This window comes from Protopterus annectens, chromosome 13.part0, assembly GCF_019279795.1.
Source record: "Protopterus annectens isolate FY-2018-M chromosome 13.part0, PAN1.0, whole genome shotgun sequence".
In the NCBI taxonomy this organism is placed as follows: Eukaryota; Metazoa; Chordata; order Ceratodontiformes; family Protopteridae; genus Protopterus; species Protopterus annectens.
Genome location: NC_056747.1, coordinates 1,351,347,140 through 1,351,361,446, shown reverse-complemented (window position 1 = coordinate 1,351,361,446; position 14,307 = coordinate 1,351,347,140). Strand labels below are relative to the sequence as shown.

The following is a 14,307-nucleotide window of genomic DNA, read 5'->3' as shown; positions in this document are numbered from 1 at the left end:
AGAACATAACTTCTTTATCTGATGGTGTCCACTTCATTTCATTAAGCTTGGATGTAGCAGTTGAACTTTGACAGAGTAACTAGCACCACCCTTGAAAAGGTCACGACTGCCAGGGGGGCTGTAAAGGGCTCTATCTGTTGTTGTTCAGCCCAACGGGAAAATCTCTTCCATTTGCTTTTATAAACTATAAACTTAATATGTTGTAGACCTAAGAGAGGAAATCAAGATTTCTCAAACGGGGGAAGACAGCCTGGAAAATCTTATCATCGGAAGTGGAGAAACCATGTGGTTAATTTCAGGACCTGAATGTCTGGATGTGGATGCCCTGACAGATAGAGTCCGCAGGACCGGACTCTGATCCAAAGTCATGGGGGGGGGGGGGGGGGGGCAAACCAGGTGAGACGAAAGGAAGGTGAACCAGGTTTGTCAAGGCCAAACAGTGTCAATGAGGATTACTTTACTTTGCAACCTGAGAGCTTTCTGTAGGAACTTTGGAATCAGAGGTATAGGAGGAAAGACAGAGACTGGAGGGGCAAGCATGAATAAGGGTGTCCCTGAGGAGGGATCAAGGCAAAACACCTGCAGCTTTTGTTGTTGAAAGGGGGCACAAAGAGATCACAGCAAAGATACCCCATTTCTGGAAGATCAGGTCTGCCATTGACTGATTCAAGGACCACTCATGAGGTTTAGTAACACTCAGCTGAGCCTGTCAGCTTATATGTTGGACTCCCCCGGAATGTGCATTGCTACCAGAAAGCAGTTGGAAGAAATTGCCCACTACCACACTCTTATTGCTCCTCAACATAGTGGGCAAGACCTGGTCCCTCACCATTAGTTGATGTACCAAACCACTGACATAGTGTCCATTTGGATTGCAATAGTCCACCTGAGGTAGAAAGCTGTCTAGTTCTTGCAACGCTTGAAGACCTGCTCTCATTTCGAGTACATTAATAAGCAACTTGGTCTCCTAGGGAGTCCACGTGCCTTGGACTGTCCAGCCCAGACAATCCCCCCACCCGCACCCAAACCAGGAGGCATCTGTGGTCAAGGTGGCGTTTGAGGGTGGAAAAAAATGAATGGGCATCCTTGAGTAACTTCTGCGGAGTGAAGCCACCAATGCACACTCCTTGCACACACGAGACAGACTGAAGGGAAAATTTAAAGCATTTCTGAGCAGTGACCATTGAATCACTAAGGTCCATTGTAATATCTGCATGTGAAAATGTGACATGTGTAGAGAGGTTATTGTGGCCACCACTGAGCCTGGCACCCTGAAAACTAAAGAAGCTGGGGGGGTTTTTAGAATGTTTTTCTTATTATTGTTATTGAAAATTATAAGTAAATAAAATGTATCATAACAGTGTATACATAGAAAAAAAAATAAGACTAATAATATTTTTGCAAGCTTGTTATTCACTGTTGTATTAGTCTAGGACTCATTAATATTTAAAAATGCAGTTTAAAGGACAAGAAACAGACGCGCACAGCTGACTTGTAACTTGGGTGACATCAAGTGGAAGAAATGGGTACTGCACCCATGCTGCAGGACTGTCAGCACATGCATTGTGTACACATGCATAAAGCTGGCAGCACACAGCGGAGTTCCGAGACAAATAAAGGTGCTCCCCTTGGACGATATGAAGACAGACATGATGGAGCTCTCAGAATGTACGTCTGAGGCTGGTATGAACCTAGCATTAACAAGCATTCTACCATCATTAAGATAGGTGCCACCATCATCATCTTTCGGCTGTTCCCGTTAGGGGTCGCCACAGCGGATCACCTGTTTCCATTTATTCCTGTCCTCTGCATCTTGCTCTGCCACATCAACCACCTGCATGTCCTCTCTCACCACATCCATAAACCTTATCTTAGACCTTCCTCTTTTCCTGTTGCCTGGTAGCTTCATCCTTAGCATCTTTTTCCCAATATACTCCACATCCCTCCTCAGCACATGTCTAAACCAACGTAATCTTGCCTCTCTGGCTTTGTCTCCAAACCTTCCAATCTGGACTGACCCTCTAATATACTTATTCCTAATCCTGTCCATCCTAGTCACAGCCACTCTGCCACATCCAGCTCTAACTCCAGCCTTTTCGTCAATGCCACTGTCTCCAACCCATGTAACATAGCTGGTCTCACTACCCTCTTGTAGACATTCCCTTTCACTCTTACAGGTACTCGTCTGTCACAAATCACTCCTGAAACTTCTCTACCCACTCCATCCTGCCTGTACTCTCTTCTTCACCTCTCTTCCACACTCACCGTTACTCTGAACTATTGACCCCAAGTATTTAAACTCATCCACCTTCGCCACCTCTACTCCTTGCATCTTCACCATTCCTCTATCCTCCCTCTGATTCACACACATATATTCTGTCTTAGTCCTGCTGACCGTCATTCCTCTTCTCTCTAGAGCATATCTCCATCTCTCCAGGGTCTCCTCCACCTGTTCCATATTCTCATTACAGATCACAATGTCATCTGCAAACATCATAGTCCACGGGGACTCCTGTCTGATCTTGTCTGTCAACCTGTCCATCACCATTGCAAATATGAAAGGGTCCAAAACTGATCCTTGATGTAACCCCACCTCCACCTTAAACGCGTCCATCAATCCCACCGCAGACCTCACCGCTGTCACACTACCCTCGTACATATCCTGTACCACTCTTACATACTTCTCTGACACTCCTGACTTCTCATACAGTACCACAACTCCTCTCTAGGCACCCTGTCATATGCTTTCTCTAAGTCTACAAAAACACAATGCAACTCCTTCTGACCTTCTCTGTACTTCTCCATCAACACTCTCAAAGCAAACATCGCATCTGTAGTGCTCTTTCCCGGCATGAAACCATACTGCTGTTCACTAATCATCACGTCCCTTCTTAACCTAGCTTCCACTACTCTTTACCATAACTTCATGCTGTGACTGATCAATTTAATCCCTCTGTAGTTACTACAGCTCTGCACATCACCCTTATTCTTAAAAATCGGTACCAAAACACTTTTTCTCCATTCCTCAGGCATCCTCTCACTTTCCAAGATTTCATTAAACAATCTGGTTAAAAACTCCACTGCCATTTCACCTAAACACCTCCATGCTTCCACAGGTATATCATATGGACCAACGCCTTTCCATTCTTCATTATCTTCATAGCTATCCTTACTTCCTCCTTGCTAATCCATTGTACTTCATAATTCACTATCCCTACATCATCCAACCTTCTCTCCCTCTCATTCTCTTCATTCATCAGCCCCTCAAAGTACTCTTTCCATCTGCTCAACACACTCTCCTCGCTTGTGAGTATGTTTCCCTCATTATCCTTTATCACCTTTACCTGCTGCACATCTTTACTAGCTCGGTCCCTCTGTCTAGCCAATCGGTACAGGTCCTTTTCTCCCTCCTTAGTGTCCAACCTTTCATACAACTCTTCATATGCCTTATCCTTAGCCTTCGCCACCTCTCTCTTTGCCATGCACCTCATCTCCCTATACTCCTGTCTACTTTCTTCATCTCTCTGACAATCCCACTTCTTCTTTGCCAACCTCTTTGTCTGTATACTCTCCTGTACTTCCTCATTCCACCACCATGTCTCCTTGCTGTCCTTCCTCTGTCCAGATGTGATACCAAGCACCTTTCTAGCAGTCTCCCTTACTAGCTCTGCTGTAGTTACCCAGCTATTTGGCAACTCTTCACTGCCACCCAGTGCCTGTCAATTACCATTTTTCAGTTTCCACCATTTGATCCTTGGTGCTGCCCTCACACTCCTCCTCTTCTTGATCACCAGCGTCATCCTACAAACCACCATCCTATGATATGATAAGATAGGTGCCACCAAATGAACAAAATATTATAGATTAACAATTGGCTTAGCTATTAGTGTCATTTAAAGGGGGGTACAACATATTATCAGCCTGAGAAGAGAGGGTAGACGGTCCTAACTACTTTGTCAAGGAAGGCCTGTACCTCTCACCTCCAGGCTTTCATTAGCTAGCTGAATCCTCATCCACCCCCATACTGCTGTTTTTAGGTAAAGTCGATCTTTTAAAATTTCAAACAAATAGCTTTTCCATGTCCAGCTTACTATAAACAAAACCCCTTACCACAACATAGCTAACTACAAGACCCATCTATGTCCCCCCTTAGCCCATACCTCCTATCTCCTACCCAAACAGTATAGAGTTCCTATGTCATAAGCCAAACACTATTCACTTAGGAGACTACCCTGCCATTAACTGAGAGAGATATACAGCTTCTAACATGGATGTATGCCCAGAGATTGCTGAAATGCATCTATACGAACTCTCTGAACCAGTTAGTCCGCACTGCACCACGAGCAATAAAATCTTGGACTTGGTCCTTACCAATATGGGGCAGCACAATTCCCCACCAAATACAACTTCCTCCCTGATCAAATCAGACCAAAGGTTAGTCATGTTCACCGTAAGAATGAAGCCTGAAATGTCTTCCAAACACCTTGCTATTCCAAGATTATGCTAAGGCTAATCTACTAAAATTCAGTGATGACCTAACTAAATTCAAAAGCCCCTTCCATCTAGATGACCACAATGCTTATGCAGAAATCTTTACTGTCAAATTTTATGTTGCATAGATGCATCACTTTCCCTCATAACTAAATTCAATGCCAAATTTAAAAATAACCCCTGTGGTGGAATATAAACAGGCTCTATAATAAAATGAACAAAACTCATTGTACACAAAAATAAATGCAACTTTCAGGACACCAGATTCAATCTTGCTAAACTAAACAAGGAACTCTGGACTGTGATCAAATCACCTAAAGACAGAGATGAGGTAAAAACTGCTGCCCATACAAAAGTTAACCACAAAGCCTTTGTCAACTATGTTGACTCAATGCCCAGCACTGCAGAGCTAATAGTAAATAATATCACATACTCAAACTCAGAGGGCATAGCCAATCTTCTAGCAGATAAATTTAGTTAATACTTCTTTCTCTTCACTTCCCCTCCCCTCCTATATTCTTAAATTATATGCTCCCATCTACACCCTCACAAATCTCGTAAAGCCAAAAAAAAAATTTGCCTATGGGGCTGGATAACACACCAGGCATGACTTGTTAGACCCTCTACAGAGACTGTTCAATAATTAGCTCCAAAACAGGCTGTGTGTCGGACGAACGGAGGACAGCAACAATCACTCCCTTGCACAAAGGTGGCATTTCAATGGACTCGGGTAATTAAAGACTCACAAGCCAGACCAGTCTCATCTGTGAGGTTATGGAAAGTATCATTATGGAATTAAGGGTAGGTGACCTACGGACTCCTGATCCATCCCAGTTCAAATGCGTCAGGGACAGGTTCTGCCTACTTAACATGCTCAACTTCTTAAAAAAGTAACTCAAGCAACTGATGAAGAGAAAAAAAAAAACAACACAGCACATTGCATATTTAAACGGCACAAAAGTGTTGTACTCCATCCCACACTCAGTATCATAGATACTCCACCAGTTAAATATTAATCCCGTTGTAAATCACGCGATAGAAAACTGGCTCACAAAGAGAATGCCAGAAATAAAGAGTGGGCAACTCTATCGCCTCCAAAAGACCCGCAACTGGCACAATACACATGGTTCAGTCCTTAGGCCACTCCTGTTGGCATTTACTCCTTGGAGGTTAAAGTTAATGTTAAGGGTTTGTGGCTGACCGAGTCTGCAGATGACTGCAAACCTGGGGCTGTCAGACTTCACACAGAACATCAAGGTCCTCCAAGAGGCCTGTCTCAAATAGCTGTGTCAAAGACATGGACTAAAACTAAATGCCAAGAAATGTATGATCATACCCGTTGGCAAGTAGGATTCCTCTTATGACTATCACACTGACAACCCCCCCCCCCCCAAAAAAAAATTATCCCATAGTTAGGTATCTAGTTAAGTACTTGGGAACCAGTGTAGACAATAAACAGTCCTTTGATCACCACTTAGGTTCACAGGATACTAGGCTGTTGGCTCAGAGACCCTTATAAGCCTAGCCAAGAATTTCACCCATGTTTCATCAAAGTCAGCACCTATTTCCCCTGTCCAGCAGGGACACATGTGGTATTCCAGGGGGATGTACTTTCAGTTTCCCATCTAGTCATCCAGTTTCCTCTTAAAGAGGGCTAGAAAGGTACTTTGCTTGACATGAGGAGGGAGTCTATTCCACAGACAGGGGAGTCTTTGGGACACAAATCTATCCTGCCAACAAATTCTATTAATGTCACAGACCAGGTTAAGACCTTGATGTGGGTTGCGCAAGTGGAGTTTGTCTTACAGATATGCAGCAGCTCCATCAAGGCTAAGTCTGAAATGGCCTTGTATGCCAGACACAGGTCACCTCTGAGCAGTCTGTATGAGACTGAGTAGAGGGACAGGGCTATTAGCCTATCTGTATAGGATAGGTGTTTGAGACCCTGGATTTTCCTGGTCGGGAACATCTGTGGTCACTCCAACTGCTGCTTGTTCTTGGCAAGGTAGATGCCGAAGGGGGACATTAAACTCAATAATGAGTCAAGGGAGGAGTACAGGGATGTTCTGACCTCCTTGCTCCTGGATGAAATACCCTTATTTATGAGGTGGGCCATGTAGAAAGCCTTCCGTACAACGGAGGCAACTTGGTGGTCAAAATTCAGGTCGCTATCAACCTGGGTGCCCAAGTCCCTCACGACTGATTTCATGCTTAGTACATTGTTATTAATGTGATAATTAGTGGGAATGACATTTTCCCCAAAGGGGATAATGATGCATTTCTTGGCATTCAGTTTGAGGCCATGCTTCTGGCACCAGTCATTAGTTTGGGTAAGACTCTCTTGGAGGATGTTCACATCACTAGAAGAATTTAAGACAGTGCCCAGCTTACAGTCACCTGCAAACCTGGTCAGCCACAGACCATTGGTTTTGGCTTGCACCTCAGAAAAGTATATCCCAAACAGCTGATGCCTCAAGACCGATCCTTGGGATACACCACTCGTTACGGATCTACTACTACAGGTGGCTTCCCCTATTTTGACTGAGTGGGTTCTATCAGTGATCCAGTTAGCTGCCCATTCGGTAACATACGGGTTGATGCCTAGCTGGGAGAGTTTATCTATTATGACCAAGTGGGGAAAGGTGACACAGGCTTTGGCTAGGTCAAGGTAGGCAGTGTGCACCATCTTCCCCTCGGCCATGGCTTTGGTGACTGTTTCAAAGAAGTCGACCAAGTTTAACAGGCATGATCTCCCTCTGACAAAAGCAAACTGCGTGGGGTCAAGCGTTTGGAGGTTGCCAATATCCTTGTTTAGAAGGTCAATGATAATGCATTCCATAGCCTTGCAGATCAGGGTAGTTAGGCTGATGGGCCTATAATTGCCTGGGTCAGTGGACGGGCCACCTTTGTGTAGAGAGAGGACAGTAGCTGTCCTCCATTCAGTTTGGATGAAGCCGGTGTTCAGGTTTTGGTTGAATAGTGTGTCTAATGGACCTGAGAGCACAGATCTGAGTTCATGCAGGATACAGCCAGGGATGTTATCGTGTCCCATGGAGACTGTATTTTTTTGCCTTTGAGAAGGCATTAAAGACCTGCTCCCTGGTGATGAGGGAAGGGGGGCAGGTACTGGGGATGTCCTGGTTTACTGATGGGGGGGACAGGGGGGTGAAGTTTTCACTGAACCTGTCTGCCAGCAGGTTGGCTATATCTATGACATTTGGGTATGTGGTGTTACTGGCCACCAGTTTAGAACAGATTTGGGTGTTGCCTTTGAGACTGTGGACATATGTGAAGAAGGCCTTCTGATTGTCCTTGGTGGATGTGGCCAATACGGACTCGAAGTTAATCTTAGAAGATTTCACCATTGACCTTATCCACTATTGTAAGGAAGTCCTTCATTGCACAGCTGACAGTTAAAAGATGCACTACTGTACTCTCCACTTATCCAGTTGATCACAGAGTATTATACCCCTTTCAGTAAGTAGCTGTTCAAATACTTGCTACAAAAACTCTGCAGACCACGTCAAAGCCCTGTCCTTCTCTGCACAGTACAGGATACAGAAAGGCAAACTTTGTCTGGAATATAGACCCTTAAAAGACCTATTACACATTCTCAAGTCCAGGGATATTATAAACACCCACTCAAGGGACAGTAATCTCTTTTGAAAAATTAGTAGAACATGTTGGAGATACAGGCATATATAACAGACAATACCACTTCTGTGGAACAGCCTTCCACTCCACATAAAGCAAAGGACCTTCTCTTACTTTTTCAAATGTAATTTGGACAAATGGATGGGCAACAGCAAATTTATCCCTGGCTTAGCACATTTGTCCTTCATGGATAAGGTAAACGTGAATACCTCAACATACCCTTGTTTACACATCTTTGGGTTATTTGTATGCAAAATATAAGGGCCGATAACTACCATGGGAATTCAACAGCGTAGTACGCATCTCTGACTTATGAACCCACGGATAAGCTGTGCCACAGGAGTACCAAACTCTCAATGCTGTTGAACAAATGGGCCAACATGACTAACTGGCAGAAACTGTTGGGCTGCAGGGTTCTCACTTATCATGGAAAGGCCTGGTTCCCACCCAACCCCATGGAATTCATGGGCCAAGAATCAACCGGGTGCGGGCATGATAAGCCACCAAACAAAGTCTTGAAGGATTAGGACCAGTGTTGCATTTGGAACATTCCTGAGGCAAAACTTGCTGACACAATATTTCCAGGCTAGTTTGATTGACGACTGTTGCAGCTTTTGTAAATGTTTATCCTTTGCAAGAGCTAGATCAAAGTAAAATCTACAATTTCTGACAGCAAACATTGAGAGACACAAAAGAGATAGGAACAAACTAAGTTTAATTAATATGACAGTGCCTCACTGCTGGTTTCAAGCAGTAAATAAACACGTAAATGAAGTGTACACGTACAGATAACGGCTTTTTTATAGCTTCTTGAATTTCCATTCTCTTTCGAGCGATTGTTTGGTCCAGTTTACGTTCAAAGGCCAGAAGGTCCATGTAAGCCTGTGACTCAGGAACCAGCTCTCGAATCTAAAGGGGAAAAAATACAAATAAATGGAATGGTGTTAGCTCTTTGTACAACTTCATCAGCTCAAGTGAGCTTATGTTTAGACATTCAGTAAGTCAGAGCTCCTTCCTGTACCTCTAAGAAACCCACTCAGACGTCATATACATTAATGATGCGCCTTTCCATGTAGGTGGATATTCAAAGAAAAGTCAGAATATTCTTCAAAACAATCTACTCCTAGATAAGTTCTTTGCAGATAACACACTCGTCAGTTGTGAAAGTACAGCTGCCATGTATATTCACTACAGTAGTAAATTACAACTGTGACAGGGATCACCATAACAAGCAGATGTACTCCTGTTTTTACAGTTAAAAGGGATTAATACAGTGTCGGTGATCAGCCAGCACAACTAAATAATTTTACCATAGGCAGTAATGAATCAAAACACTGAGCTGTGATTGTTTGCACACATACTCTGTACAGAATGTTCAAAACTGCAGTACGATTACCTCACCAGAATCATAAACCACAGGAATATTACAAAACCACACTAGCTGGAAATGTAAACAAGGGATTACTACAAAGCAGAAGCTGTTCCCAGCTACTGTGTTGCCAAGAGAGGTTGCTTTTCTGGAACAAACTACCACACGGACACAGAGTCTGAGAAAGACTGCAGGGGGACCTGCTGAGAAAGGTAAAACAACAACAATCGCACTACCACATCCTGAAATTAGCACCCTTTCAAGGTAAAAAGCAAATCCCACTATACTATCCTGCTTTTGGAGGGGGGGGGGTACAGGCAAGACAAGACTGTAAATTATAGTTATTAATCATACAGCTTAGGCATCTAAGGAGTATCCCGCTTCATTGTTAAACACCAAGGACCGTTCCCTGGCAAAAGGTTAACCCAAACACTTGACATCTGGCATGTTCTTAAAATCAACAAGTAGCAGTGTACATAAAGTACTAATAAGTGATGAGAACCAAACCAGAAAACTTAAAATGCGGATGACCTGGATTCTTACTCCGGTGCCAGCAGATATACACCAGCAAAATGCAAAGTTCACGTTGTTGTGTATTACAACTCCAAAAAATATCAAATAATGCCAAAGTAGTAAGGAATGATGAAATCCAAACAAAATGCTTTATTCCACAGAGTTAAACACGTAAAACACAAGCGCTTTCGCCCGTTAACGGGCTTTTTCAAGTGTGAAAGATTCAACTAAAATCAATACTCTTATAGTACTTTAGCAAAGGAGTTATTGGTTAATTGACTTAAATCAATTAATTAATTATTTTCATCAAGAACCAATAGTTTCTTTAATCAAATTAACTCCTGCAACAGTGCTTAAGTCACTACTATTGAATGAATGTTACCAAGTGCTCGTAGATGTTAAAAATTCTAAAAATATTACATTACATTTCTTTTTGTGATACTAGAAAGTAAATAATAGAAAATAAAAATAAAAATATAATTCGCTTTCAAGTACTTCACTGACATAATGCTTAAAACAAATGTTTCATCTATTAATTATTTAAGCGTCTTCGAACCGTGCTACAAAATAGCAAATACCTATGGAACATAATACAAATGCATTTTCTTTAAAACAGTTATGAAAATAATGAATTTGTATAAAACCTATGTAAAAAAACTAATCATTAAATATACTTTAATAAAAATTGATGAACATTACATGCTACAATAATGTATCTACAATGTACATAAAGTACTGCAACAAAAGGAAGGCACAGGGGAAAAGTGACGTGCTACGACAGGGACACCTCAAGCCATCTATTAGTAACAAAAGGAAGGCACAGGGGAAAAGTGACATGCTACGACAGGGACACCTCAAGCCATCTATTAGTAACAAAAGGAAGGCACAGGGAAAAAGTGACGTGCTAAGACAGGGACACCTCAAGCCATCTATTAGTAACAAAAGGAAGGCACAGGGAAAAAGTGACGAGCCAAGACAGGGACACCTCAAGCCATCTATTAGTAACAAAAGGAAGGCACAGGGAAAAAGTGACGAGCCAAGACAGGGACACCTCAAGCCATCTATTAGTAAAAGGAAGGCACAGGGGAAAAAGTGACGTGCTACGACAGGGACACCTCAAGCCATCTATTAGTAACAAAAGGAAGGCACAGGGGAAAAAGTGACGAGCCAAGACAGGGACACCTCAAGCCATCTATTAGTAACAAAAGGAAGGCACAGGGAAAAAGTGACGTGCTACGACAGGGACACCTCAAGCCATCTATTAGTAACAAAAGGAAGGCACAGGGGAAAAAGTGACGTGCTACGACAGGGACACCTCAAGCCATCTATTAGTAACAAAAGGAAGGCACAGGGGAAAAAGTGAGGTGCTAAGACAGGGACACCTCAAGCCATCTATTAGTAACAAAAGGAAGGCACAGGGGAAAAAGTGACGTGCTACGACAGGGACACCTCAAGCCATCTATTAGTAACAAAAGGAAGGCACAGGGGAAAAAGTGACGTGCTACGACAGGGACACCTCAAGCCATCTATTAGTAACAAAAGGAAGGCACAGGGGAAAAAGTGACGTGCTACGACAGGGACACCTCAAGCCATCTATTAGTAACAAAAGGAAGGCACAGGGGAAAAAGTGACATGTAAGACAGGGACACCTCAAGCCATCTATTAGTAACAAAAGGAAGGCACAGGGGAAAAAGTGACGTCCTAAGACAGGGACATCTCAAGCCATCTATTAGTAACAAAAGGAAGGCACAAGGGAAAAAGTGACATGCTAAGACAGGGACACCTCAAGCCATCTATTAGTAACAAAAGGAAGGCACAAGGAAAAAGTGACGTGCTACGACAGGGACACCTCAAGCCATCTATTAGTAACAAAAGGAAGGCACAGGGGAAAAAGAGACGTGCCAAGACAGGGACACCTCAAGCCATCTATTAGTAACAAAAGGAAGGCACAGGGAAAAAAGTGACGAGCCAAGACAGGGACACCTCAAGCCATCTATTAGTAACAAAAGGAAGGCACAGGGAAAAAGTGACGTGCTACGACAGGGACACCTCAAGCCATCTATTAGTAACAAAAGGAAGGCACAGGGAAAAAGTGACGTGCTACGACAGGGACACCTCAAGCCATCTATTAGTAACAAAAGGAAGGCACAGGGAAAAAGTGACGTGCTACGACAGGGACACCTCAAGCCATCTATTAGTAACAAAAGGAAGGCACAGGGAAAAAATGACATGCTACGACAGGGACACCTCAAGCCATCTATTAGTAACAAAAGGAAGGCAAAGGGGAAAAAGTGACGAGCCAAGACAGGGACACCTCAAGCCATCTATTAGTAACAAAAGGAAGGCACAGGGGAAAAAGTGACGGGCTACGACAGGGACACCTCAAGCCATCTATTACTAACAAAAGGAAGGCACAGGGAAAAAGTGACGTGCTACGACAGGGACACCTCAAGCCATCTATTAGTAACAAAAGGAAGGCACAGGGGAAAAAGTGACTAGCTACGACAGGGACACCTCAAGCCATCTATTAGTAACAAAAGGAAGGCACAGGGGAAAAAGTGACTAGCTACGACAGGGACACCTCAAGCCATCTATTAGTAACAAAAGGAAGGCACAGGGAAAAAAGTGACGAGCCAAGACAGGGACACCTCAAGCCATCTATTAGTAACAAAAGGAAGGCACAGGGAAAAAGTGACGTGCTACGACAGGGACACCTCAAGCCATCTATTAGTAACAAAAGGAAGGCACAGAGGAAAAAGTGACGTGCTACGACAGGGACACCTCAAGCCATCTATTAGTAACAAAAGGAAGGCACAGGGGAAAAAGTGACGTCCTAAGACAGGGACACCTCAAGCCATCTATTAGTAACAAAAGGAAGGCACAGGGAAAAAGTGACGTGCTACGACAGGGACACCTCAAGCCATCTATTAGTAACAAAAGGAAGGCACAGGGAAAAAGTGACATGCTACGACAGGGACACCTCAAGCCATCTATTAGTAACAAAAGGAAGGCACAGGGGAAAAAGTGGCATGCTACGACAGGGACACCTCAAGCCATCTATTAGTAACAAAAGGAAGGCACAGGGGAAAAAGTGACGAGCCAAGACAGGGACACCTCAAGCCATCTATTAGTAACAAAAGGAAGGCACAGGGGAAAAAGTGACGAGCCAAGACAGGGACACCTCAAGCCATCTATTAGTAACAAAAGGAAGGCACAGGGAAAAAGTGACATGCTAAGACAGGGACACCTCAAGCCATCTATTAGTAACAAAAGGAAGGCACAGGGAAAAAGTGACGAGCCAAGACAGGGACACCTCAAGCCATCTATAAGTAACAAAAGGAAGGCACAGGGAAAAAGTGACGAGCCAAGACAGGGACACCTCAAGCCATCTATTAGTAACAAAAGGAAGGCACAGGGCAAAAGTGACATGCTAAGACAGGGACACCTCAAGCCATCTATTAGTAAGAAAAGGAAGGCACAGGGGAAAAAGTGACATGCTACGACAGGGACACCTCAAGCCATCTATTAGTAACAAAAGGAAGGCACAGGGGAAAAAGTGACGAGCCAAGACAGGGACACCTCAAGCCATCTATTAGTAACAAAAGGAAGGCACAGGGGAAAAAGTGACGTGCTACGACAGGGACACCTCAAGCCATCTATTAGTAACAAAAGGAAGGCACAGGGAAAAAGTGACGAGCCAAGACAGGGACACCTCAAGCCATCTATTAGTAACAAAAGGAAGGCACAGGTAAAAAGTGACATGCTACGACAGGGACACCTCAAGCCATCTATTAGTAACAAAAGGAAGGCACAGGGGAAAAAGTGACGAGCCAAGACAGGGACACCTCAAGCCATCTATTAGTAACAAAAGGAAGGTACAGGGGAAAAGTGACATTCTAAGACAGGGACACCTCAAGCCATCTATTAGTAACAAAAGGAAGGCACAGGGGAAAAAGTGACGAGCCAAGACAGGGACACCTCAAGCCATCCATTAGTAACAAAAGGAAGGCACAGGGAAAAAGTGACGTGCTACGACAGGGACACCTCAAGCCATCTATTAGTAACAAAAGGAAGGCACAGGGGAAAAAGTGACATGCGGACACCTCAAGCCATCTATTAGTAACAAAAGGAAGGCACAAGGGAAAAAGTGACGAGCTATGACAGGGACACCTCAAGCCATCTATTAGTAACAAAAGGAAGGCACAGGGGAAAAGTGACATGCTACGACAGGGACACCTCAAGCCATCTATTAGTAACAAAAGGAAGGCACAGGGAAAAAG

General features: G+C 43.6%; 1 protein-coding gene across 1 annotated transcript in view; it reads right to left on the bottom strand.

Annotated features, from left to right (window-relative positions):
• SMARCD2 (SWI/SNF related, matrix associated, actin dependent regulator of chromatin, subfamily d, member 2) overlaps nucleotides 1-14,307 on the bottom strand; it is a 654,116-nt gene that overhangs the window by 469,040 nt on the left and 170,769 nt on the right. Inside the window, exon 4 of the mRNA XM_044055380.1 lies at nucleotides 8,932-9,054. Within this exon, the coding sequence (XP_043911315.1) occupies nucleotides 8,932-9,054 (123 nt within the window). The remainder of the gene's footprint in view (nucleotides 1-8,931; nucleotides 9,055-14,307) is intronic.